This window comes from Pocillopora damicornis, chromosome 1 (genome assembly GCF_964200805.1).
Source record: "Pocillopora damicornis chromosome 1, jaPocDami1.2, whole genome shotgun sequence".
NCBI classification, from domain to species: Eukaryota; Metazoa; Cnidaria; class Anthozoa; order Scleractinia; family Pocilloporidae; genus Pocillopora; species Pocillopora damicornis.
Genome location: NC_142670.1, coordinates 1525001 through 1552094, shown reverse-complemented (window position 1 = coordinate 1552094; position 27094 = coordinate 1525001). Strand labels below are relative to the sequence as shown.

General features: G+C 40.6%; 3 protein-coding genes across 3 annotated transcripts; 1 reads left to right on the top strand and 2 right to left on the bottom strand.

The window, feature by feature from the left end:
- Positions 1 to 281: 281 nt before the first annotated feature.
- Positions 282 to 8401, bottom strand: LOC113673742 (uncharacterized). Its single transcript, XM_089190797.1, has 6 exons — positions 6381 to 8401; positions 5980 to 6045; positions 5556 to 5702; positions 3131 to 3232; positions 1656 to 1842; positions 282 to 1148 (listed from the first exon to the last, which is right to left on the bottom strand). Exons 1-6 carry the CDS (start codon positions 6381 to 6383, stop codon positions 871 to 873), a joined length of 783 nt encoding a protein of 260 aa, XP_089046923.1. The 5' UTR covers positions 6384 to 8401; the 3' UTR covers positions 282 to 870.
- Positions 8402 to 9958: 1557 nt separating this feature from the next.
- Positions 9959 to 15603, top strand: LOC149051232 (uncharacterized). Its single transcript, XM_089190793.1, has one exon. The coding sequence runs from the start codon at positions 10156 to 10158 to the stop codon at positions 15373 to 15375; it is 5220 nt and encodes a 1739-aa protein (XP_089046919.1). The 5' UTR covers positions 9959 to 10155; the 3' UTR covers positions 15376 to 15603.
- A 3451-nt stretch (positions 15604 to 19054) lies between these two features.
- Positions 19055 to 25215, bottom strand: LOC113667070 (uncharacterized). The gene is made up of 6 exons (XM_089190790.1): positions 25079 to 25215; positions 24679 to 24744; positions 24255 to 24401; positions 21596 to 21697; positions 20422 to 20608; positions 19055 to 19891 (listed from the first exon to the last, which is right to left on the bottom strand). The coding sequence occupies exons 1-6, from the start codon at positions 25079 to 25081 to the stop codon at positions 19614 to 19616; spliced, it is 783 nt and encodes a 260-aa protein (XP_089046916.1). The 5' UTR covers positions 25082 to 25215; the 3' UTR covers positions 19055 to 19613.
- Between the last annotated feature and the right edge of the window lie 1879 nt (positions 25216 to 27094).

Here is a 27094-nt window from a genome sequence, read left to right as displayed (position 1 = left end):
CACGATCAATTCGACAATTTTAACATCCCCCGGGCAACCCACGGGCATTTGACCGTCGTTCGTTTCCGGGGGGAGTGGGGAATTTAAGCCTTGCCTGGCTGGGGTGGGGAATTTGAACCGGAAGTGTCAAGATAATACAGCTGGTTGAAGTAAAGCGGTGCAAAACTGTTTACAAGCTTGTTTGGTTCATTCCACGTCATGACGGTTGATGTTCCCCGCTTCCACGCCCCTTTTGAAGTGCCATTGAACAAGGAAAGGCTGCACAGATACTTCACTCCTCATTCGTTGTGAAAGAAATTTATTGTTAAAGCAATTAAACTGTTATTACATGAATCATTATTTTTGGCCGAATTATCCTTGGATAACCTCTTTTACAAATAAACTCTTTAATTTGCTTACTCTGCTTTAAAGCACCTTAACCCAAAACGAGAAGTCTTTTAAGAAAAATTGAAGCAAAAAATTATCCAACATGTTCAAAACAAAGAAAATGAGAAAAATTTGGTTAATTTCCGTTCATTCCAATTCATCACAGTTTGTATTTTTTTCCTGTTTACACATCACTTTCCAGTTAAACGCTAGAATATGCTAAATTTTACGCATTTTAATCCTCATCAAATGTAAAAAATAAAATTATTGCTATGGCTAGAAAGTAGTGACATGAGCAAACATTTCACTGACAAATCATTCTAGGGATGCATCTTGTAAAAATCATATCCTGCATCTACCTGTCTTGTATACAGTGAATAAAAAAACATCTTCTGAGAAAAGTTCTACAAGACTTTTAAGAAAAAGTAAACGAATAATCAAGAGCTTGCATTTATGCCAAAAGTGATCGGTGGTAAGTCACATATGAGCGATAATTAAAAACTTTTAACAAATGGGATAACAACAGATACCAGTATACTGACGGAAATGTGCATCTTGTGAGCATTCGTAGTCACCCTTACTATTGGGTTTGCAGGTATACACGTAAAAACAATTGTACGTTTTGTAACTGCAGTTCAAATCATATTGAACATGAACACCTTTCGAATAGCTTATCCTACCCCCATTTTGTTTCTTCATACAATTCAACCACTTCATTTTGCCTTCCGGGGTGCATGGCGAGATGTCTTTTAAATTGTGACTCCGTTTCCCACGTCCACGACCTGGTAGAAATATAAACCAGAAAAAAGCCTCTGAAAACTTACAAGTAATGAAAACTTTGTAATCGTTTGACTTCACATCATATCCCCTTACTCTCCTCAGACTCCATTAATTAAATGCGGCCGTGGACCCTCTCCCATACGAGTTCAAGGGAAAAAGCGCTTTTGATAAAAACAAACCCAAAAACTGTTTGGGACGATCAATTCAAAACGTTATTCACCTTCAGAGTGGAAATTGTAAGCCAGCAATTGTCCTTTTCCTCATGAGAGATTTTAAGGAGACAAATCAAAGTGTAGTTCCTTTGACAGGTCAAGGAGGTATGAAGGAAGAGCAATCTCTTTAGAGCTAAACATTACGAGGTTCGAGGGAGCGATCGCTCAGAGCTACGGCAAAAAGAAGTCTAATAAAAGTGAGGCTCCAATAGGATTCAAATATACAAAAGCTTTATTGTCGCGAGTAATCTTCTTCAGATTACTCCTCATGCCTGCATGAACGTTAATTTCTCTCACCTCGTCTGACCATCGATTTCACATTATCGAAATTCAACGAAGTTTTTTCAACTCTAAAGATAGGAAATCCACCACAAAAATCGATAAATGTTTGGGGTAAATCCAGTCGACTTGCGTAGCCCACCACTTTCCAACCAGTCTTCTTAATCGTCACATTTGAGGAGGAAAATTGCCCTCGTAACGACATCTAAAATGATAACAAGGAATATGTTAGAAATAACAACACGCCAAGGCCCATTTGTGCATTAATTATTATCCCTCTCAACTATGTAAAAAAGAGTTTTATCCAAATTTTCTACAGAGGAAGAAAAAAAATACTGTTTCCCTAAGACCCACAGAATTCTTTCAAAGGTGACAACGAAAACATTGTTCCCATGGCATTTTTCAAGCAACAACGCAGCCTAACTTATGGGGAAAAATTGCCTTCGTAAAGATATCTAGAATAAGAACAAGGAATTCGTAAGAAATAATAATACGCCAAGGCCCATTTGTGCATTGATTATGTAAAAAAAGGTTTTATCCAACTTCAAGGAAGAAAAAAGATAATTTACCTAAGACCCGCGAAATTCTTTAAAAGGTAACAAGGAAAGCATTGTTCCCATGTCATTTTTTAAGCAACAACTCAGCCAAACTTAAAGCTGTCTACAAAAGACTAGGTCACGGTACTCCAGGGAGGAATAAGGAGACGAAAAAAGCTTCGATAAGAAGAGTTTGCCCACAACTTTTAAATATGGGACTCTACTAAATTTATGACTTTCGCTTCTAAATTTTGCAAATATCGTATTCCCCTCAGTGATGACTTCTCGAGACATTACGAACTGGGACTTGCCTTTAAAAAGGCTTTCTCAATATTACAATGCAAATCCTAACCTAAGTTAGGATCGAAAGATATTGATTAAAGCCTTGAGTTTGCCGATTAATTGGATTTTTTTTGTCACGAGGTTTCAGATCAGTTAAAATATTCCGTCTCAGTTCCCCCGAGAATCGTTGACCCATCCAAACACATCCGATTAAGACCTACTTGTTCACAAACTGATCGAAAGAAGGCAGAATGGGAACTGTTGTGACAAAGTCTGTTTTCAGAAAGTCGCAATAAAACAACCTTACGGAATATCACCGATAATATATATTTACTCAATTAATTTTGAAATACCCCTTTCAAGCTGAATTTAAGAAGATTGGCATTGTTATAGGCATCCAAATTCTTATTTACTTGGCAAATGAATGAAAGATAAAGTATGTGTATATAGGTATATTGAAAACTCCCTCAAGGGAGCCAACAAGACATTGGATGTTGGATAACTGGCAAAAGTCAAACCAGTTGGCTATACACATGGCGCACCAAAGAAGTTGAACACCAGGGCAATCGAGTGTAAATCCAGAGAGTGTCAGGGTGGAGGGTTTGAACTCGGGACTATCAGATTACATGATCAGCGCCCCAAAAACTCGGCCACACTGTCTCTCATAAGTAATACCTGTTCCATGCTGAACTTCATCTGCTCAGGCCGGGGAATAGATAAGTCCAGGTGGGATACATAGCAGACTCTAGCTGATGGAATTCGGCGAACAGTTAAGCCCTAGGAAAAAAAAGGGGAATCGTTTAGGATTATGCTTCCTCTCTTTCCTTAAATGTCTCATGCAGGAGGGAGACATGATATTATTGAGAGATCTACTTTTCAAGACTCGGAATCAATCTAGACCCCTTTGTTCTGGGGTCCCACTTTGATTTGTTACATAATTCTGTCTGACTTCCGATACAGAATTAAACATTGTAAAGCTCATAAAGGTGGGTCAGCGAATTCTCAGCTGCGAACACCATATGCCTTTGAGATTTACTGAAAAATCCTTGAAAGAAGACCTGGTGGAAAGACTCGGAAATATTGTCTCTCATCTGTCCAATGGCTACAAAAATCTGCCAACTTTGAGGGACGAAATTTTTCGAAAATGAAATTTTTTGCAGAATCTTGAGTATTGCAGTGTAATCTATTGGATTTCACCACTTAAGCAGATAAAAAAAAAATGTTATTACTGGCGAGAATTTAGGAAAAAATCAGATCCGGACCTTAGTAAACAAATCGTCTATCGAAACTTTGAAAGTGCTTTCCTCTGCTTTGAGTTTGGAACCAATTTGCCAAACATTTTCGAATGCGGAACTCACAGAATTGAACCGATTTCCTTGATTATTGGCACAGAATGAGCTCACTAGTTGAAGAAAAAGCAGTGTGGCCGAAGTCTCGAAATATAGTTTGAGATATGATAAAGAGTGCAACCGAGTTCAGCATTGAAAATTGCATACTCAAACCTGACCGGTCGGGGTAGGAAAATTCTCTGCTATGTCACAGTTGGACGAAATGGCAAGTTCTTTCCATTTAGAAATCTTATTCCTATGAAAATCCGTTTTTAAGCAGATAATTTTTAAACTTAAAAAATGATCCGCTTCAAACGACGTAATAATACTTTCAATTTTCAAAACACTTTTAATTTCCAAACAGTGTCGTCAGCTCTATACTCTCATAAAGCACGTTACGATAAGCCAATCAGAATCCCTGTTAGAATAGTTCAAATAATCTGATTGGCTGTGCAGCACCAAAGCTGTCAAAAATGTCTAACCATCAAAGTTCACATTCTGCGATAGTTTACAAACTTAAATAGTTCGGCAGGTCGAATTTAACACTTGTGCCTGAAGGTTTTTAGTCTCTAATACAGAATATGAAAGTTAAATGCTCAGTGAAATTCAGACGAATTGTGGCTCATAAGAACACGCAAGTTTTTTCACATGACAAATAGAAAACAAACTGTTCAAGGCGAGTGTATTATGAATGAACGACAGCCGAATTCAACGGAACATGAAGATCGCTCGGGATGACAGCGCCGTAAAACTCGGCTGCAGTGACTGATGTGGCCTTCCTCTCAAGGCATTGGAAAGAATATCAGAGAAAGCTCTTATTTTTCACTGGAAGGGTGGCCGATGTGAGGCTTGCTTCACTTCGATGACCAGAGATCGCCATGATAAGCTAGCCGCGATGGACCTCAGCATGATCGCAGTCGCTCTGACACCGTCATTTTTAGCATGAATTTTAACGGTTAGGCCAGTTTGGTTATATTTTTCATCATTTCATTTTTGTTCTGTTTTGATTTTGAACACAAAACTTTATATACTACAGTAATAACCCGCATATAAGAACCTGGGTTTTAAGAACCTATTAGGCTAAAATTCTCATTTTAAGCCCCCTCTACATAAGAACCTATTTAGCCTAAATTGAAAAATTCAGGTTCTTATACGCGGGTTATTACTGTATACGAGTGTTAGCTGTGTTTGATTTTTATTACCGTACGTAAGCATGCAATCCAACTGAGTGTGAAAACCTTTAAAACTCGGACTGTTCATTTTGTTTTCTCTTTGAGGATTTTCGTCTCTGCTCACGTTTTAATAACGTAAATTACAGCGCCAAGCATGTTTACAAACCTTCGTTTGGTTCTTCTGTTGCTACTTGCCGGCTCGCTTGTTCCGAAATTTTACTTTCAATTATCGAAAAAAAGCTAGAGAGAAGTCCCGGAAAAGGTCGGACATATTACAATTTGGCAGATGGCGTGACAGCTTTAGCTCAGCTCTATGCTCCATACTCTCACAGAGCAGGCTCTTTCAACCAATGACAGCACACGTTATATCCGAACTTTATAATAAATAGAATTTGACTGATCCAATATCGTCGCGTATGCACATCTGGCTCGATCTTTTAATGTATGTAGATTTGAACAAAAAAACAACAACAGAAACAACAATTATGCTTACTAACTTATTACATTACCGAGCCCCTCACTGCACACGATGAGTCGATACTTTTTAGACAGTACAACATCTTTTTGTAGAGTACCCTTAGTATTTGATCACACACTTACCAAGTTAAAATCATTCATCATGTCCATTGCGTCCACATCGTTGTGCTGAGGAACACGGAACACTTCGGTTTGATTGTCGACATCCACTTCTAAAATCTCCTTAAACTCTGTTCCCTTTTCAATAATGTCAAGGGAGTAACGGTCCGCCTGCAATTTCACCAAAACAATGCCCTCAGTCTTTTTAGCTTTAAAACCTTTTACCTTCAATTTGCAAACTCAACACATAAATTCTTTTTCTTTGTACGTCTTACATCAATACAAAGCGCTTTTAAAGTTATAATCTTGCATGAGGTTTACTTTGCTTAACCAAAACTTTATGGGGAAGGTATTGAAGAAGAAAGTGTTTTTCGTTTGTTTTACCGACTCTTCTTATCAGTACCAGTGTAAGACACACAGACAACCTAGGGAAAAAAAGAACTGTTACCTTGCAGTTTACTTGGACTGTATAGAAGGAAATGAGCAGAACGCCGACCAAAGAAGCAATCTGAAACTGCAAAACGTTAAATAATAATTAAAAAAGCAGCACATCAAAGACTGTTTTAAAAAGCTAGCACTGCAGTTATGGGTTACTACTTATCATCAGTGTGGATTCCTAAAAATTGATATCAGCCACCATGTTGCAGCCCGGTTTTGAATCAAACTGCGTCTAATTAAAGGATTTAGTCTTGAATAAAATGAATTAACTATCCATGATTAAGAGAACCCTACACATCTTTTAAAAATTACTTCATAAACTTACAATCCAAGTGTATGCACCATATGTGAAATCCTATCATTTTAATGCTCCTCGAAGTTTCAATTTTATTTTCAGTGAAGAAAACTTACCATTTTCACCAAAAGTATCCACTGAACTAAACTCTGTTCTTGTAAAAACAAAGCAAGTAGACGCCAGAGACTGATCCACTGCCTGGTGAGCCTCTGTCATTTATATGCATGGCGCTTCAGAAATTTCGACACTAATTGGTAGCTGTTTTGAAATCAGAGTCTCCTTTGTCGAACTTCCTCTTCAGCGTTATAGGATTTACTTCCATATTTCTTAGAAGCTGCTGATGTCTCAAAATAAACTGGAACGTGATCAAAACTGTAAAGGGAAAAAGTCAGTCCACACAAAGGAGAAAATATTTGTCTTGCTTGCTGAAATTCACGATGAAATTTAAGAAGTCAGTTGTAAAGGTTATTAGCCGCTTCTTCCCTTTTGGCTGAGAACTATTAATAACGAATGCGTGTTCAGGCCTCGCAGGCTGCAATTACATTGCAAAGAAATATGTTTATTCACCACTATTGCATAAAGTAATAAAAGATTGTTCTTTCCAACGATTAGTTTTCCCTAAATAATAAAAGCTCGAAATTATCGATCGCGTCGTTTAGTTAGAAGAATACCAGTCGCTGGCAGTATTAAATTGAAAACTGTGACAGTCTTATTTTCTAGAAACACCTGCAATGTTGCATAAAACAGTTCTAAGCTGCACGGGATCGAAGTTACTTTACAACTGCTTTGGTCGCGGTCAAAAGATGTAATGTCAGTACTAACACACCTAAAACATATGAGTAACATTGTTCATTCTGCAATAGCAGACCACTAAAACAGAAGCATCCTCAGGATTTAAGTTAAATATCAAGACAACATGAATCCAATCAACCAAGATCTTGAGTCGCTGGCTTTTCACCATTCCTTGGTTATTCAAAGGGGAAACAACGGTATCTACCAGATAAATCTCTGTTCAATGTAGAGTGCTGTGGATAGTTCGTTTTTTTAACACTTATCCGCTGGATAGCAATTTATCCGTTGGATAGCGTTATCTGCCCTTTGAGTACCTGGGCCCAACTGCTTATGCATGTAACTAACATTTTAGGAAAGTTTGTATTGGCTTACAAAACGTTTCCATCAAACTTCAGTGGTAAAAAAAAATAGGATGTTTTGATTCTGATTTCTAACGACTGGTTAACCCTAAAAAGGGAAAGCTTAACATCATCGATCGCGTCGGTTAGTTGTAATACATCTAGTGTTATTCCAAAGTGTGACTCAGTCAAATATCCGTGAACAGCGCAATGGGATTTTAACAGTGGAAACCTGAGTATAAAATTCAAATGAATGTCAGACTTAACGTCAACTGAAAAATCTAAAAGATTTAGATGAATTCCGAAACGAAAAATACTTAATGAAGCAAAGATTTAAAAAGCTGGGGGAGAATAAAAGAAGAATAAAGCATTTTGAAGAAAGAACGACCCTCTTGATATTTTGGAGGTCATGTAAAGATCACGGTGTTTGATGTCTACATGATAAACACGTAACACAGACAGTTTACAGAACAGTACTTCATTAGGCGAAACAGTGAGACGAGGTCATTTATGAGGCCACGTTCAATAATATATGTCACTGTTTAAAGCCACTTCAGCCTCCTTTAGTGTTAGTGTATCACGTAGCAGTCTCATAACTTCTATTGTATTGAGTCTTATTTGATTTCCTAGCAAGCATCGTTTGAATGGTCAATGTGTTTGTCCTACGTTTTGTTATGCTAAACCCTACTGCTAAGATGACGAGATTAAATTTGCAAATGAATTCTTTTTAGTATGTAAGCGGTAGATTACTTTAGAAAGAATCTTTTCCGCTGTCAATTTTCCACTGTTCGGGTATAGGTAGCCGTTATCGCCAAAAATGCATGCAATGTTGATGATTTAGCATAAACAAGATTGGCGTAATCATCATATGTAAGACAATAGATAAATTTTGAAAGAAGTAGTTAAAATGCAAATGAACAGCTGGTCACAACTCATCCGGAGTGGAATGAAATACGTTCGATTCCCGATAACTCGAACCCTGGCTAACTCGAACGTCGCGCTACTCCGACGAACCAAATTCGATTTGCCCTGGATTTCCGACATAAATTTATTGCAATTTCTCCCTCGATGGCTCGAACCTCCCGCTAACTCGAAAAAATTTGCGTTCCCTTCAGTTCTTTCTTTATAAAATTTTGAACCTCGATAGCTCGAACCATGTCGAGCCACGTCTGTCAATAAGTAACAAATCAAAACAAACAGTGTACTGCAGTCTGAAGCATTTACGTTAAGTTGTGACTTCCGCAGTAATCTACAGTGTTCAATTTACTCGTTTTCTCTATAATTAAATTTGATTGAAATGTATACCGGTACTTTATGCATAGAAAAAAAAGAGTAAACATCGTTTCTTCGTTATTTGCAGTCTTTTGTTCTCAACTACCAATAACTCAAACCTTATCCAATTTCCCTTGAAGTTTCGCCGTTGTGCGGATTCGACTGTAATCAAAAGACGGATGAATGGTTTAGTCAGTTCACAAACTGTATATGTGCCCCGGTTGGACTGGTTCATCGACCACCAGGGCTTCGCTGTAGTATTTTTACGCCAATATCTGTCCCTCTCTTCTGCGTTTTTTCTTCTCACTTGTTCCTGAGCGATTTGGTCTACCAAATCCTCTCTAGACAGGAACCGTTTGTTTCATTTGGGAGTCATTAATGACCTGATAACAATTCGTTTTTGACGCCCTCTGTTGCGACTCTAGAGCCTGTTACAATTAAGGCATTGACTAGCAGCCCCAGACTTGAAGATTACTAGACAAAGGTCAGAAAACACTCTCATCTCTGGTTTCTTGGAACAATCTGTGAGGTCCCGAAGCTGGCGTGTGGTGTATTGGGATAGGGTAGCAACTGCTTCGCCCTTTTCCAGAACAAATCCAAGGCAAATTGGGTAGGTTTTCCGACCATTGCAAAAGGCAGGAGACTTGTCCTGGAAATGGTGAAGTTGTGCCGCAAGAATTTTTCAAAACAGACCCCAAATCGAAAACAGAACATGGGATCTAATACACCTTTATCACGCAGCGCCGTCTTGGATTGCGTGGCGCACCAAATCGAAACTGGACGGGCATAAGGTATGCAAGCAAGCATGGCCCACGATCATTGCTGCGTTAATTTCTGTAGTAACGATAAACGAAATAAAAGTGGTGAGAATTTATCTTTCTTTAACATTTTTTTCGAACGATTAATAGAGATCGAAACGGATCGCCGCTACAAGGCACGATGAAGGGCCGGATTTCGAGGTAAGAGTCGCGTCGTCATATTTATTAGCGATCGACTTTTCCTTTTGATTGAAGACTCAGCCAGCAGATTTTTAATTTATGACTATTGAACTGGATTTAATTGACAAAAAATTGAGGTCGCTTCTCTTCTGCTTGCTGGTCCGCAAATTTTTTTTTACTCTTGAAATTTGTTTTGTTGGCGGTCTTTACCCTCCTTGGTCCATGAAAATTGCGATGTTTCAGACGTGTAAGTGTCGTGACCGGAAGCGAGTTGTGTTACCTTTTATGTTACGTGCATGAACTGATTGCGAAACGCGTGATTGTAACAATAGGCTATTCGTCTTAAGGAAAAAAAGGAGAGAATACCACGACGTGTACCGACAAAGTGAAAAATATTAAATCTGGTGAAAATCTTCAGACGCGTGAGTTTCCTTTGTCGGCGAGCACCATTTCCCGAGAAAAGTGGCGACCCTGCCAGGACACGGCTTAAAAGAAACAGAAAATTCATCACAGAAATCACACTGACCGCGTGGTTTTATCAAAAACAACAAATGGCTGAGCTTGAGCAAGCGGTGAAAAAGATCGACGCAAAGCTCCGAATGTTGAAATTCACGACCGAAGAAGTACCGAGAATTCGAGAGAAGAAAGAATTGAAAGCGTTAGAGCGATTGCAAAAGGATTTGGAAAAACAGCTAGACGGCGTTCATGAACAGAAGGTTCAAATACAAGCGCTAAAAATAGAGCAAGGAGACGACCCGAACGACGTGAGAGAATGGACATTGGAAATCGAAGGGCAAGTCGACGTATTCGAAAAACTCGCCGATAATGTGAGAGTAGAGGCAAGGAATCTACGAGAGGAGGCTTTACGCGAATTGAGAGACGAGGAGGAAAAGAAAGAAGAGGAGAAAAGGAATCGTCGTTACGAAGAAGAGTTGAAATTCGAGGAGGCAAAATTGAAGGTCAAACGCGACCACGAAAAGAAATTAGAAGAGGATCGAAACAAATCTCTAAAGGAGAGTGGCGCCAAGTTACCCAAGTTAACCATCACTAAATTTCAAGGAACCCACCTCGACTGGTTGAGGTTTTGGAGCCAATTCGAAACTGAAATCGATAAGGCTAGTATTACACAAGTAGCGAAATTTTCATACCTCAAAGAGCTTCTCACCCCCAAAGTTCGTGCATCGGTAGATGGCTTGCCTTACAATACAGAAGGCTACGGACGAGCTAAAAGCATTCTGACAGCAAAGTACGGGAAACCGAGCGAAGTGTCCAACGCGCACATGCAGTGTATTATTTCCTTACCCACCATACAGGGATCTCAGCCAGCAAAAATACACCCATTCTACGAGAAGCTGTCAACTAATGCTCAAGCACTGGAAACCATGGGAAAAATTCAAGAGATAAATGGCTACGTTCCAGTTACCTTGGACAAACTACCTGACATCAGGGCTGACCTTGTCCGTTTGGACGACAACTGGCAAGAGTGGGGATTTCCTCAGATGTTAGAGTCACTTCGAAAGTGGTGCGAAAGAAATCCGTTGCCTTCATCCGAAGAACCAAGCAGTGGCAGAACCCTGCCGCCTAAATCCCGAGACAAATTGTTTAACTCGAGGCAAGACGAGTGGAAACCGAGACCATGCGTTTATTGCAAATCTAGCGGACACAAGTCCCTCGACTGTGACAAGATAGTGGGTGTGGCACAGAGAAGAAAGCACCTCAGTGAGAAAGGTTTATGTTTCAACTGCACTGGTACCAAACACCGAGCTGCTGAGTGTCGTATTGTGAGAAGTTGTCAGAAGTGCTACGGCAGACATCATACTTCAATATGTGACAGAGATTCCCAGCAGATGTTGCTAGCCACCAGTGAAGGAGCAGTCATTTACCCAATCGTGGTTGTCAATGTGGACGGCGTAACATGCCGCGCGTTACTGGACACTGGGGCGGGAAGCTCGTATGCCTCAGCAGCACTTGTCAAACGACTTGGAAAGCAACCGTCAAGAATAGAGCACAAGAGAATTGACATGATGATGTGTTCGACAAACCAGAAGATTCAACAATACAACGTTAAGATTGCAAACACCCATGGGAGTTTCGAGATGGCAACCACAGTGAGCAAAGTCGATAAAAGTGTCCTACTGTCGGTGCCCAACCCAAGATATTCGGAAAAGATCAACCAGTTCACCCACCTCGAAGGAGTAGTCATGGATGATGGAGACACGAAATCGGAACTACCCATCCATCTGATACTGGGGGCTAGTGAATACTCGCGGATAAAGACCGACACAAAACCAAGAATTGGAAAGGCCGGAGAACCCATAGCTGAGCTAACCACTTTAGGCTGGACAATGATGTCGGCCGGAAAGGAAGCACACCTGAGCAGTGTTTATCTCACCAGAACGTCGTCCACTGATTACGACCAGCTGTGTAGTCTTGACGTGTTGGGCCTTGAGGACAGGCCAAATGGTGATCAGCAAACAGTGTACGACGATTTTAAAGAGCAACTCAGACGAAGCGATGAAGGATGGTATGAGACAGGGCTACTATGGAAACATGGTCATGATCTCCTCCCAAATAACGAGTGTGGAAGTCTACGAAGACTCGAAAGCCTGATAAAGAAATTACAGAAAGAGCCCAACCTTCTGGCCCAGTATGACGAAGTCATTCAAGATCAGTTGGCGAAAGGGATCGTAGAGAAGGTGTCTTCAGACCCAGTGGGAAGAGAGTTCTACATCCCACACAAGCCTGTCATCAGAGAGTCAGCAGAATCCACCAAGCTGAGAATCGTGTTCGATGCGTCAGCGAGATCAAATGAGAAGAGTCCCCCCCTTAACGATTGTTTGGAGACGGGGCCACCCCTTCAGAACCTGCTGTGGAATGTGCTAATAAGAAACCGTCTGAAGCCAGTGGCGTTGGCTGGTGACCTTAAGCAGGCCTTCCTGCAAGTACGTATTCGACTAGAAGATCGAGATGCCTTAAGATTCCACTGGATAAAGAACAGAGATGTATCAAATGTGGAAGTGTTGAGATTTACCCGTGCATTGTTTGGCCTGGTGCAGTCACCGTTCTTGTTAGGGGGAACACTGCAGCAACACCTGGAAAGCCTAAAAGAAAGATACCCAAAAGAAGTGGAAGAGATCAAAAAGAGCCTGTACGTGGACGATGTCATTACCGGTGGAGAAACCAAAGACAAGGTGCGCAAACTAAAAGAAACAGCTGTTGCAGTTTTTGGGGAGGCGCAGTTCGAACTACACAAGTGGCATTCCAACGAGCCAGATCTGGAAACGAACGAAGAACCGAAGTCGGAAGACGAGAGACAAAGTTATGCCAAGGAACAACTTGGAGTTAAAACCGGAGAAACCAAGATGTTGGGGCTACCATGGGACAAGACGGAGGACACCATTGCTGTGAAGTTTCCAGAAGCACCCCCAGAAGTGACTAAGAGGGAAATGTTGCGGTTCCTCGCTTCAATTTACGACCCTCTTGGCCTAGCGTCACCAGTATCCCTCGTGGGGAAGTTCTTGTATCGAGAAGTTTGTGACCAACACCTTCCATGGGACCAAAGCGTACCCGAAAACATCAGAAGGCAATGGCAAAAATTCCAGAAAAACCTCCCAGACCACCTTCAATTCCCGCGCAGTTTAGCAGGCTTGCAAGAAACCATTGAAGCAATCGATTTACACGCGTTTGGAGACACAAGTGGGGCAGGATCAGCAGCTGTGGTATATGCAGTGGTTCATCAAGCTTCAGGCGTGAGCAGAGGATTGCTGGCAGCGAAATCGCGCTTGGCAAAAAAGGGCCTCACTATTCCTAGACTGGAATTAGTATCTGCGCACATGGCGGCAAACCTCGCCGAGAATGTGAAGAACGCCCTAGAAGGCCGGCCAGTTAGATCAGTCCATGGATGGCTGGATAGTACTGTGGCCCTTCACTGGATCAGAGGAGAAGGGAGTGCCTACAAGCAATTTATGGCCAACCGACTGAACAAGATACGAGAGAAAGAGTACATTCACTGGAGGCATGTTGGTACCGACCAGAATCCCGCTGATATTGGCAGTAGAGGTTGCCAAGCGGACAAGCTGAGAGAGCTGTGGTTAATGGGTCCAAAATGGTTGACAGAGCCTGATCGTTGGCCAGCTGAAGTATTCACAGAACCGAGCAAAGAAACCGAAGCGGAAGCTAAACTCGCAAAAGAAATCTTCGCAACTGCTACAGAGACCAAGGATGACTTCGATGAAGTTTTAGAGAAAAACAGTTTCTGGAAAACGGTACGGGTGACAGCATGGATAAGGAGATTCCTGAACAACTGCAAGTTGAAGAAAGCAGTGCGACTCAGTGGTCCTCTAACAACAGCTGAGACGGACAAGCAGGTGCAATGGTGGATAAAGAGGGCCCAAGCAAGCTATGAAATGACGGAAAAGTTCAACGAGGACAAGTTGACCCTCAACCTACAGAAGAACAACGAAGAGTTGTACGAGTGCCGTGGTAGAATTCAAGGAAGCTATCCAATCTATCTACCATCAAGTGCAGTGTTGACAGAGAAGTTGGTTCTAGATGCACACATCCTGACCTTACATGGAGGAGTTGGACTCACGATGGCCTTCATCAGACGTGACTATTGGATACCTCGATTGAGGCAGCTAACCAAGAAAGTGATCAGGGGTTGTTTTGGATGTAAAAAGTTCCGTGCTGTGGTATTCCAAAGTCCACCTCCGGGAAACTTACCAGTTGACCGCACCATGGGCTCAGTTCCTTTCCAGGTACTGGGCGTGGACTATGCCGGCCCAATACCATACAAAATCAGTAAGAAGAAGGAAGGTAAAGCCTATATCCTGTTGTTTGCCTGTAGTCTGACCAGAGCCATCCACCTGGAGCTGTTAAGCGATCAGAGCACAGAAGAGTTCATTAAAAGCTTGAAACGGTTCATAGCCAGAAGGGGAAGACCACAAAAGGTGTACTCCGACAACGGAAAAAGTTTCATTGCGGCGGCGAAATGGTTGAGAAGCATCATGAACGACGAGAAGATGCAGGATTACCTGGCACACCAGCAGATCACGTGGCAATTCAACCTGAGTAGGGCACCGTGGTGGGGCGGTCAGTACGAGAGGTTGGTGGGGCTTGTAAAGCGGGCCTTGTACAAGTCTGTTGGGGGAGCGAGGCTCACGTGGAGCGAGTTTGAGGAGGTGCTCCTAGATGTGGAAGTTGCACTTAACAACCGCCCCCTAACTTATCTGGAAGACGATGTCCAGCTACCCACGCTGACACCAAATGCCATGATGTTTGGCCAGCCCAATCTGTTACCAGAAGATGATCCAGTTTCGATCGAGAGTAAAGATTTAAGGAAGCGAGCCAAGTATCTTCGACGCTGTAAGGATGTGTTGTGGGCCCGATGGGCCGGGGAGTACATCAAGAGTTTGAGAGAAAGACATAACCTCAACCACAAGAAAGAAGAACCACAGATTAAACCCGGAGACGTCGTTCTAATCCAAAGTGACGAAAGAAACAGAGGGAAGTGGAACCTCGGAATTGTAGCAAAGCTCATCAAGGGGAGAGACGGTGTTGTCAGGGCAGCCAGACTGAGGGCAGGAAAATCGTTCCTGGAGCGCGCACTCCAACAGTTGTACCCCATGGAGTTGTCATGCGACCGATATCAGGAGCCTCAAGACCCAGAGTCAAATGTCCTCAACCCCAGAGCCAGGGCATTCACACCCAGGAGAGCAGCTGTTGCCGCAGCGGAACGTATCAAAGACATTGCCAGACAAGACGAGCAATGAATTTGAACAAATGATTTTCTTTTTGTGTGTATTTGTTACCTCCGGTATCAAATAGGGGGAGAGTGTCGTGACCGGAAGCGAGTTCTGTTACCTTTTATGTTGCGTGATTGTTATATGATATGATATTGAAAAAGGATAGAATTACGGACAGATAAGATTTGATTTAGGAGAGAATACCACGACGTGTACCGACAAAGTGAAAAAAAATATTAAAATCTGGTGAAAATCTTCAGACGCGTGAGTTTCCTTTGTCGGCGAGCACCATTTCCCGACAATCAAAAGGGAAAGTCGATCGCAAATAACACTGATCATCGATCACGACGCGACTCTTACCTCGAAATCCGGCCCTTTATCTTCGGCAATCCACTTCGACCTCAATAAATTATTAGAAGGAAAGTTGAGGAAAGATAAATTCTCATCACTTTTATTTCGTTTGTCGTTACCACAGAAATTAACGCAGCAATGATCGTGGGCCATGCTTGCTTGAAATCGTCACTTAAAACACTGTAATGTAACACAAACCTATACGACATAGTTTGAAGCTACACTGGTTTGCAGATTTAATGAATGTAACCGAAAAAGTTACAATTCATAGACCCAACGTTTCGACACTCCTGTCTAGTGCCTTCATCAGGGGTGATCTAAACGCTGCAACAAGAGGTCCTTTTATATGATCACTAATTAGCGGCCTTTTTTCTGACGAGGTGTAAATAGGCGTCAGGAAGCAGACCGCCATCGTCACGATTTAAAGGAGCGTGGGCGGAGTTAATGTGCCAAGCCTCCAAACAAAGGCGCTGGTGGTAACGCCGATTAGTGGTGATAATTTTAGAATTATCCCACCCAATTGTATGGTTGGTTAGGCAAGAATGCTCCGATAAAGCTGAATTTTCCTTTTAGCAAAGAAAAACAGCTTTTTGGTGCTCTTTTAACCGTGTACCAAACTGGCGTTTGGTCTGTCCGATGTATTCGTTATTACAGTCATTGCAAGGAATAGAATAAATGGCGTCGGTTCGTTGTTCTTTCGTGACAGGATCCTTAGGTTTGGCGAAAATATGCCCCAAAGTCTGAAAAGGTTTTTGAGCAACTTTAACGTTGTGGCTATTCAAAATTCTCTTGATGGGTTCAGTAACACCCTGTATGTAAGGAATAACAGCAAAACCAGTCGCTGGTTCCCTTTCATCAAGAGCGTTACTATTTATAACGACCTTTTCAGACTTTGGGGCATATTTTCGCCAAACCTAAGGATCCTGTCACGAAAGAACAACGAACCGACGCCATTTATTACCAGCGCCTTTGTTTGGAGGCTTGGCACATTAACTCCGCCCACGCTCCTTTAAATCGTGACGATGGCGGTCTGCTTCCTGACGCCTATTTACACCTCGTCAGAAAAAAGGCCGCTAATTAGTGATCATATAAAAGGACCTCTTGTTGCAGCGTTTAGATCACCCCTGATGAAGGCACTAGACAGGAGTGTCGAAACGTTGGGTCTATGAATTGTAACTTCTTCGGTTACATTCATTAAATCTGCAAACCAGTGTAGCTTCAAACTATGTCTGATTGTCCACCTGGTTGCCGTGTGAACTTTAATATATTTTACAAACCTATACCTTATGCCCGTCCAGCCTCGATTTGGTGCGCCACGCAATCCAAGACGGCGCTGCGCCAGAGATCTGTTATAATTGCGCTCAACGTGATTTTTGATAACGAAGTTAACGATTCGCTATTCTCTTTGTCAGCCACACTGTGGCTGATCACGTCCTTAGCAAAGGTAAGGCTCCCTTCAGCACATTCATAATTTGAAAGGAACCTGCCACGAAGAAAAATTACATAGCTTAAGCTGAATTCCCGATGCTGAAATAAATTTCACAAGCGGACATTCAATTTGTGTATTAAAGAAAGCTTTCGGATCTCGACTCACCAAAATTTCTAATCGTGCAAACTGTGCCCAGTTTGATTGTCAAGAGCATAGCCAGAGAGAAGCGGACTTGGAAATTCAGGTAGAAAACGCTCGTTTTCAACGAAACGCGCGGGGAGTTTTGATATGGAGACATGTCCCACGGTGCAATGATCTTAGATCGTAAAGTATGGCTGAGAAAAATGCCGATCGGGAGGATTTTCGGGGCGCAAACCACCTCGCGTGTACAACTGTCGAAATCGGAGTGTGCGGCCTTCAATTGAAGGCAACGGTTTATGCCCTAGTGTTTACTACAAACCTAAAGATTCACATAGTTACTTCTTGTATTCATCTTCGCATCCATCGCACGTCAAGAATTCCATACCCTTCTTCAGTTTCTCAGACTTCGTCGTTTATGTAGTGAAGACTCTGATTTTTCCGAAAAATCAGAGGCAACTTGCCAGTTTTTTTGATAAACGTAGCTATTCTGTTTCTGTCGTTCAAGCGGGCCACCACCGTGCCCAACAAATTGATCGAAAGTCAGCACTACAAACGGCTGAGAAGGAAAACACTGACCGCATTCCGTTCACTCTCACATTTCACCCTTACAACCACGCGGTTAAATCTATCATTCTCAAAAACTTTAAATTACTCCAAAACGATTCAGAGACTGATACTATCTTTTCGTAACCCCCACTTATTGCATTCAAACGTGGCAAAAACATAGGCAACTTTTTGGTTAGAAGTTCAGTTCAAACCAATGACCAATCTGGAACAATAAAATGCGCTCGCTCAAGATGCAAAACTTGTCCTTTCATTCATAACGTAGAGAAAATATCGGGACACAAGAGATCCATTAAGATCACTGATCACTTTACGTGTACCTGCGCCAATGTCATTTACTGCATAACTTGCACTTATTGCAATAAGTTATACGTTGGTGAAACAGGAAGACTACTAGGTGACCGATTCCGAGAACGCCTTCGCGACCTGGAAAGAAATGACAAGGACACATCTGAACCAGTCGCTAGACACTTAAATCTCCGCAGTTTGCGGCTTTTCCTTACATCTAAGCAGTTCGGAAAGCCGTAAAACACTAGAACAAAAATTTATCTTCCAAATCGGCACTCTTAATCCCCACGGTATCAACGACCGCTTTTCATTCAACTAATTTATTTCTATTTCTACGCGCGCGTTTTCTACGAGGTAAGCTGTATGAAACAAAACTCGTACCGAACCACACGCGTGTATCCATCTCTCCGTTTGATTATGAAATATACTTAAAAGTGAGAAATAAGCTGTGAGATTTCACATCCAATAAGTTACGCATAATATAGTATTCCGACCCGAATAGTCAAATAGTCAAAACGCAGGTTGACATATAAATGTTTATAACGTTTGCGAACTGACTTCTACACGTTTGCGAACTGACCAGAGACGTTTGCGAACTGACCAGAGACATTTGCCAACTGACCAGAGACGTTTGCGAACTGACCAGAGACGTTTGCGAAACTGCCATTGGAGAAACGACCGGTTACAATTTTAACATCCCTCGGCAACCCACGGGCATTTGACCGTCGTCCGTTCTCGGGGGGGAGGGGAATTTAAACCTTGCCTGGCTGGAGTGCGGAATTTGAACCGGAAGTGTCAAGATAATACAGCTGGTTGAAGTACAATCAAGCTTGTTTGGTTCATTCCATGTCATCACGGTTGGTGTTCCCACTTACTCGCTCCTTTTGAAATGCCAGTGTACAAGGAAAGTCTACACAGATACTTCACTCTTCATTCATTATGAAAGAAATTTATTGTTAAAGCAATTACATTGTTACATGAATCAATATTTGTAGTCGAATGATCCAATTAACCTCTTCATTTACCTACACTGAGTTAAAGCACCTCAGCCCAAAACGAGAAGTCTTTTAATAAAAATTGAAGCAAAAAATTATCTAACATGTTCAAAACAAAGAAAAAGAGAAAAATTTGGTTAATTTCCGTTTATTTCAGTTCATCACAGTTTGTATTTTTTTCCTGCTTACATATCACTTTCCAGTTTAACGCTAGAATATGCTAAATTTTATGCATTTTCAAATGTAAAAAATAAAATTATTGTTATGGCTAGAAAGTAGTGACATGAGCAAACATTTCACTGACAAATCATTCTAGGAATGCATCTTATAAAAATCATATCCTGCATCTACCTGTCTTGTATACAGTGAATAAAAAAAACATCTTCTGAGAAAAGTTCTACTAGACTTTTAGGAAAAAGTAAACGAATGATCAGGAGCTTACATTTATGCCAAAAGTGATCGGTGGTAAGTCACAAATGAGCGATAATGAAAAACTTTTAACAAATAGGAACACAACAGATACCAGTATACTGAAGGAAATGTGCTTCTTGTGAGCATTCGTAGTCACCTCCACCTTTTGGTTTGCAGGTATACACGTAAAAACAATCGTGGGTCTTGTAAGTGCAGGTCACATCAAATTCAACATGACGACCAGTGTTATAGTTTAACCTATTCCCGTTTTGTTTTTCCATACATTTCATCCACTTTTTCGTACCTTCCGGGGAGCATGACGAGAAGTTTGATAACACGTGACTCCGTCTCCAACGTTCATGACCTAAAAGAAATATAAACCAGAAAAAAACATATTGGTGAACTGAAGCCTCTGAAAACTTTCAAGCAATGAAAACTTTGTGATCGTTTATGACTTCACGTCATATTCCCTTACTCTCCCAGAATCCATGAATTAAAAGCGGCCTTGGACCCTCTCGTATACGAGTTCAAGCGAAAAAGCGCTGTTGATATATACGAACCGTAAGACTGTTTGGGCCGATCATTTCAAAACTTTATTCTCTTTCAGAGAGGAAATTATAGGGCAGCATTGTCCTTTTCCCCAAGAGAGATTTTAAGGAAACGAATCAAAGTGTAGTTCCTTTGACAGGTCAAGAAGGTATTAAGGAATAACAAACTCTTTAGAGCTAAATATAATGATGTTCGAGGGAGCAATCGCTTTATTAAAGCTGCAGTAAAAAGAAGTCTGAGAAAAGTAAGGCTCCAACGGGATTCACATATGGAAAAAACTTTATTGACGCGAGTAATATTCTCAAAATTACTCTTTATACCTGCATGAACGTTAATTTCTCTCACCTCGTCTGACCATCGATTTCACATTATCGAAATTCAACGGAGTCTTTTCAACTCTGAAGATAGGAAATCCACCACAAAAATCGATAATCGTCTGGGGTAAATCCAGTCGACTTGCAAAGCCCACCACTTTCCAACCAGTCTTCTTAACAGTCACATTTGTGGGGAAAAATTGCCCTCGTAAAGACACCTAGAATAATAACAAGGAATACGTAAGAAATAACAACACGCCAAGGCCCATTTGTGCATTAACTGATATCCCTTTCAACTATGTAAAAAAGAGTTTTGTTCAACTTCTCTAAAGAGGAAGAAAAACGATAATTCCCTGAAACCCACTGAATTCTTTAAAAGGTGACAACGAAAACAACGCGGCCAAACTTAAAGCTGTTTACGAAAGACTAGGTCACAATACTCCAGGGAGAAATAAGAAGAGGAGAAAAGCTTCAATAAGAAGAGTTCCCCACAACTTTTGGAATATGGGATTCTGTTAAATTTATAACTTTCACTTCTAAATTGTGCAAATATCGTATTCCCCTCAGTGATGACTTCTCGAGACATTACGAACTGGGATTTACCTTTAAAAAGACGATCTCAATATTACAATGCAAATCCTAGCCTAAGTTAGGATCGAAAGATATCGATTAGACCTTGAGTTTGCCCATTAAACTATTTTTATTTTGTCACGTGGTTTCCGATCAGTTAAAATATTCCGTCTCAGTTCCCCTGAGAATCGTTGACCCATCCAAACACATCCGATTAAGACCTACTTGTTCACAAACTGATCGAAAGAAGGCAGAATGGGAACTGTTGTGACAAAGTCTGTTTTCAGAAAGTCGCAATAAAACAACCCAATGAAATATCACCGATAATAAATATTTAATTAATTAATTTTGAAATACCCCTTTCAAGCTGAATTTAAGAAGATTGGCATTGTTATAGGTATCCTAATTCTTATTTACTTGGCAAATGAATGAAAGATAAAGTATGTGTATGTAGGTATATTGAAAACTCCCTCAAGGGAGCCAACAAGACATTGGATGTTGGATAACTGGCAGGAGTCAAACCAGTTGGCTATACACATGGTGCAACAAAGAAGTTGAACACCAGAACTCGGGACTATCAGGTTACATGATCAGTGCCCCAAAAACTCGGCCACACTGTCTCTCATAAGTAATACCTGTTCCATGCTGAACTTCATCTGCTCTGGCCGGGGAATAGATAAGTCCAGGTGGGATACATAGCAGACTCTAGCTGATGGCATTCGGCGAACAGTTAAGCCCTAGGAAAAAAAAGGGGAATCGTTTAGGATCACGCCTCCTCTCTTTCCCTAAATGTCTCATGCAGGATGGAGACATGATATAATTGAGAGATCTACTTTTTAAGAGTCGGAATCAATCTAGACCCCTTTGTTCTGGGGCCCCACTTTGATTTGTTACATAATTCTATCTGACTTCCGATACAGAATTAAACATTGTAAAGCTCATAAAGGTGGGTCAGCGAATTTTCAGCTGCCAACACCATATGCCTTTGAGATTTACTGAAAAATCCTTGAAAGAAGACCTGGTGGAAAGACTCGGAAATATTATCTCTCATCTGTCCAATGGCTACAAAAATCTGCCAACTTTGAGGGACGAACTTTTCGAAAATGAAATTTTTTGCAGAATCTTGAGTATTGTAGTGTAATCTATTGGATTTCACCACTTATGCAGATAAAAAAAATGTTATTACTGGCGAGAATTTAGGAAAAAATCAGATCCGGATCTTAGTAAACAAATCGTCTATCGAAACTTTGAAAGTGCTTTCCTCTGCTTCGAGTTTGGAACCAATTTGCTAAACATTTTCGAATGCGGAACTCACAGAATTGAACCGATTTCCTGGATTATTGGCACAGAATGAGCTCACTAGTTGAAGAAAAAGCAGTGTGGCCGAAGTCTCGAAATATAGTTTGAGATACGATAATGAGTGTAACCGAGTTCAGCATTGAAAATTGCATACTCGAACCTGACCGGTCGGGGTAGGGTAGGTCTGATGACAGCGCCGTAAAACTCGGCTGCAGTGACTGATGTGGCCTTCCTGTCAAGGCATTGGAAAGAATATCAGAGAAAGGTCTTATTTTTCACTGGAAGGGTGGCCGATGTGAGGCTTGCTTCACTTCGATGACCGGAGATCGCCATGATAAGCTAGCCGCGATGGACCTCAGCATGATCGCGGTCGCTCTGACACCGTCATTTTTAGTATGAATTTTAACGGTTAGGCCAGTTTGGTTATATTTTTCATCATTTCATTTTTGTTCTGTTGTGATTTTGAACACAAAACTTTATATACTATACGGGTGTTAGCTGTGTTTGATTTTTATTTGTGACGATAAGTTTTTCTCTCCAAACTGGAGGACTGACTCTTCGCGGAAGGAACAATAACAACTGGGGGAAATAACTCTGTAGAGACGACTTAGCAGCGAGAACGGAAACTCGTCACGATTTCCTGGTACACGGAGATCTGCTTCGAGTGAGCTTATACGGACGTCAAGGATAAGACAATCTTTGGTTCCACAGTACTTTTATTCTAGGTCAGGCCAACAAGCGACATGACCTCTAGCATACTCTAGTTTGTAATCATCAAAGCTGTACAAGGTACTTGCTTAAGAAGTAACTGGTGCGAAGTGCTATTGTTACACAAATCGCAATATTTGAATAAGGACACAAAGGAGCGGAAAAAAGTCTCTTTGAAGCTAAACAAAAACTACTTAAATATTCCATCTGTTTCTACGACGGAAAGAATCTCAAAATTAAAAAGACGGATGCAATAAACTCTAGGCCATTAAAGTAGGAAACCTAGGTGCAAATTTACAGCTCTGATATAGAAAACAATACCTATCTTAATTGCAGTAGCGCAGCTCAGGAAATAAAAAACGGAAAAGCAATTAAAAGTTTCTGCTTATTTATGCAAGATTGGTTTGGAAACCATCGCATGAAAAGAAATTAAATTTACGAGTATAAACTCAGCTGCTATCTACCATGAAAACCAATGTTTCCAGAAAGACCATTAACACTTATATTTACCTAAAAAAAACCATGTAATAAATAGTGCCGACAACCAGGTGCATATGATGAAAGCGAGTAACAACAAAAATCTATTCAAAAGCTACTGTGGTTTTTATGCATGTTTTTGATTTATTGAAATGAAAGGACTTGAAATGGTTAAATGTAAAAGTTTACGAATAAATATGCTCCGAATAACACACACGGGAAAATCAGTGAATTTTCCCGTAACATATTACCGTACGTAAGCATGCAATCCAACTGAGTGTGAAAACCTTTAAAACTCGGACTGTTCATTTTGTTTTCTCTTTGAGGATTTTCGTCTCTGCTCACGTAAATTACAGCGCCAAGCATGTTTACAAACCTTCGTTTGGTTCTTCTGTTGCTACTTGCCGGCTCGCTTGTTCCGAAATTTCACTTTCAATTATCGAAAAAAAGCTAGAGAGAAGTCCCGGAAAAGGTCGGACATAGTACAATTTGGCAGATGGCGTGACAGCTTTAGCTCAGCTTTATGCTCCATTCTCTCACAGAGCAGGCTCTTTCAACCAATGACAGCGCACGTTATATCCGAACTTTATTATAAATAGAATTTGACTGATCCAATATCGTCGCGTATGCACATCTGGCTCGATCTCTCAATGTATGTAGGTTTTAACAAAAAAACAACAACAGAAACAACAATTATGCTTACTAACTTATTACATTACCGAGCCCCTCACTGCACACGATGAGTCGATACTTTTTAGACAGTACAACATCTTTTTGTAGAGTACCCTTAGTATTTGATCACACACTTACCAAGTTAAAATCATTCATCATGTCCATTGCATCCACATCGTTGTGCTGAGGAACACGGAATACTTCGGTTTGATTGTCGACATCCACCTCTAAAATCTCCTTAAACTCTGTTCCCCTTTCAATAATGTCAAGGGAGTAACGGTCCGCCTGCAATTTCACCAAAACAATACCCTCAGTCGTTTTAGCTTTAAAACCTTTTACCTTCAATTTGCAAACTCAACACATAAATTCTTTTTCTTTGTACGTCTTACATCAATACAAAGCGCTTATAAAGTTATAATCTTGCATGAGGTTTACCTTGCTTAACCAAAACTTTATGGGGAAGGTATTGAAGAAGAAAGTGTTTTTAATTTGTTTTACCGACTCCTCTTATCAGTACCAGTGTAAGACGCACAGACAACCTAGGGAAAAAAAGAACTGTTACCTTGCAGTTTACTTGGACTGTATAGAAGGAAATGAGCAGAACGCCGACCAAAGAAGCAATCTGAAACTGCAAAACGTTAAATAATAATTAAAAAAGCAGCACATCAAAGACTGTTTTAAGAAGCTAGCACTGCAGTCATAGGTTACTACTTATCATCAGTGTGGATTCCTAAAATTGATATCAGCCACCATGTTACAGCCCGGTTTTGAATCAAACTGCGTCTAATTAAAGGATTTAGTCTTGAATAAAATGAATTAACTATCCATGATTAAGAGAACCCTACACATCTTTTAAAAATTACTTCATAAACTTACAATCCAAGTGTTTGCACCATATGTGAAATCCTATCGTTTTAATGCTCCTCGAAGTTTCAATTTTATTTTCAGTGAAGAAAACTTACCATTTTCACCAAAAGTTTCCACTGAGCTGCGATCGAAACTCTGTTCTTATAACAACAAAGCAAGTAGACTCCAGAGAGACTGATCCACTTCTGGTGAGTCTCTGTCAGCTATATGCATGGCGCTTCATCAAACTCGATACTAATTGGCTGTTTTGAAATCAGAGTCTTCTTTGTCGAACTTCCTCTTCAGCGTTAGAGGATTTACTTCCATTTTTCTTAGAAGCTGCTGATGTCCCAAAATAAACTGGAACGTGATCAAAACTGTAAAGGGAAAAAGTCAGTCCACACAAAGGAGGAAATATTTGTCTTGTTTGCTGAAATTCACGATGAAATTTAAGAAGTCAGTTGCAAAGGTTATTAGCCGCTTCTTCCCTTTTGGCTGAGAAATATTAATAACGAACGCGTGTTCAGGCCTCGCAGGCTGCGATTACATTACAAAGAAATATGTTTATTCTCCCTTTGTAGCATCTGATTTGCTCTGGCTTTTAATTATATTTCGTAGTTAAAACTGGTTTTGGCTCCGTTATAGCTATGTTCTACCTATCTGTTACGACTTCGTGACCCTCCGGAAGTAACGTTTGATAAATCGATTAGTCACGATGTACATTACCAGCAGAAAACGATATTTTATTTTGATCGTATTAACTTGAAAGTTGTGACTTTAAACGTCTAAAAATACCACTGTTGAATAAAGCAATAAAAGATTATTCTTTCCAACGATTAGTTTTCCCTAAAATAATAAAAGCTTGAAATTATCGGTCGCGTCGTTTAGTTAGAAGAATACCAGTCGCTGGCAGTATAAAAATGGAAACTGTGACAGTCTCTTAACTTCTAGAAACACCAATGTTGCATAAAACAGCTCCGAGCTTAGGCTAAGCCGCACGAGATCGAAGTTACTTTACAACTGCTTTGGTTGCGGTCAAAGGATGTAATTTCAGTACTAACACACCTAAAACATATGAGTAGCATTGTTCATTCTGCAACAGCAGACTACTGAAACAAAACCATCCTTTAAATGTCAACATGAATCCAATCATCCAAGATCTTGGGTCGCTGGCTATTCACCAATCCTTGGATATTCAAAGGGGAAATCTCTGTTTAGTGGAGAGTGCTGTGGATAGTTCGTTTTCTAAACACTTATCCCCTGGATTGCGATTTATCCGTTGGATAGCGCTATCTGCCCTTTGAGTACCTGGGCCCAATTGCTTATGCATGTAACTAACATTTTAGTAAAGTCTGTATTGGCTTACAAAACGTTTCCATCAGACTTCAGAGGTAAAAAAAAATAGGATGTTTTGATTCTGATTTCTAACGACTGGTTAACCCTAAAAAGGGAAAGCTTAACATCATCGATCGCGTCGGTTAGTTGTAATACATCTAGTGTTATTCCAAAGTGTGACTCAGTCAAATATCCGTGAACAGCAAAATTGGATTTTAACAGTGGAAACCTCAGTATAAAATTCAAATGAATGTCAGACTTAAAGTCAACTGAAAAATCTAAAAGATTTAGATGAATTCCGAAATAAAAAATACTTAATGAAGCAAAGATTTAAAAAGCTGGGGAAGAATAAATAAAGAATAAAGCATTTTGAAGAAAAAACGACCCTCTTGATATTTCGGAGGTCATGTAAAGATCACGATGTTTGATGTCTACATGATAAACGCGTAACGCAGACAGTTTACAGAACAGCAGTTCGTTAGGCAAAACAGTGAGACAAAGTCATTTATGAGGCCACGTTCAATAATATATGTCAGTGTTTAAAGCCACTTCAGCCTCCTTTAGTGTTAGTGTATCACGTAGCAGTCTCATAACTTCTATTGTATTGAGTCTTATTTGATTTCCTAGCAAGCATCGTTTGAATGGTCAATGTGTTGCCCTACGTTTTGTTATGCTAAACCCTACTGCTAAGATGACGAGATTAAATTTGCAAATGAATTCTTTTTAGTATGTAAGCGGTAGATTACTTTAGAAAGAATCTTTTCCGCTGTCAATTTTCCACTGTTCGGGTATAGGTA

What these genes read in the sequence shown, in the direction of transcription:
- LOC113667070 (XM_089190790.1), bottom strand. An exon ending in TGATGAATGATTTTAACTTG is followed by an intron (nt 21,698 to 24,254) that starts GTAAGTGTGTGA and finishes TTTTTTTCCTAG; the next exon opens with GGCTTAACTGTTCGCCGAAT. An exon ending in GAAATCGATGGTCAGACGAG is followed by an intron (nt 19,892 to 20,421) that starts GTGAGAGAAATT and finishes TATTTCTTTTAG; the next exon opens with GTCATGAACGTTGGAGACGG.
- LOC113673742 (XM_089190797.1), bottom strand. An exon ending in TGATGAATGATTTTAACTTG is followed by an intron (nt 3,233 to 5,555) that starts GTAAGTGTGTGA and finishes TTTTTTTCCTAG; the next exon opens with GGCTTAACTGTTCGCCGAAT. An exon ending in GAAATCGATGGTCAGACGAG is followed by an intron (nt 1,149 to 1,655) that starts GTGAGAGAAATT and finishes TATTTCTACCAG; the next exon opens with GTCGTGGACGTGGGAAACGG.
- LOC149051232 (XM_089190793.1), top strand. Translation starts at nt 10,156, where the DNA reads ATGGCTGAGCTTGAGCAAGCGGTGAAAAAGATCGACGCAAAGCTCCGA.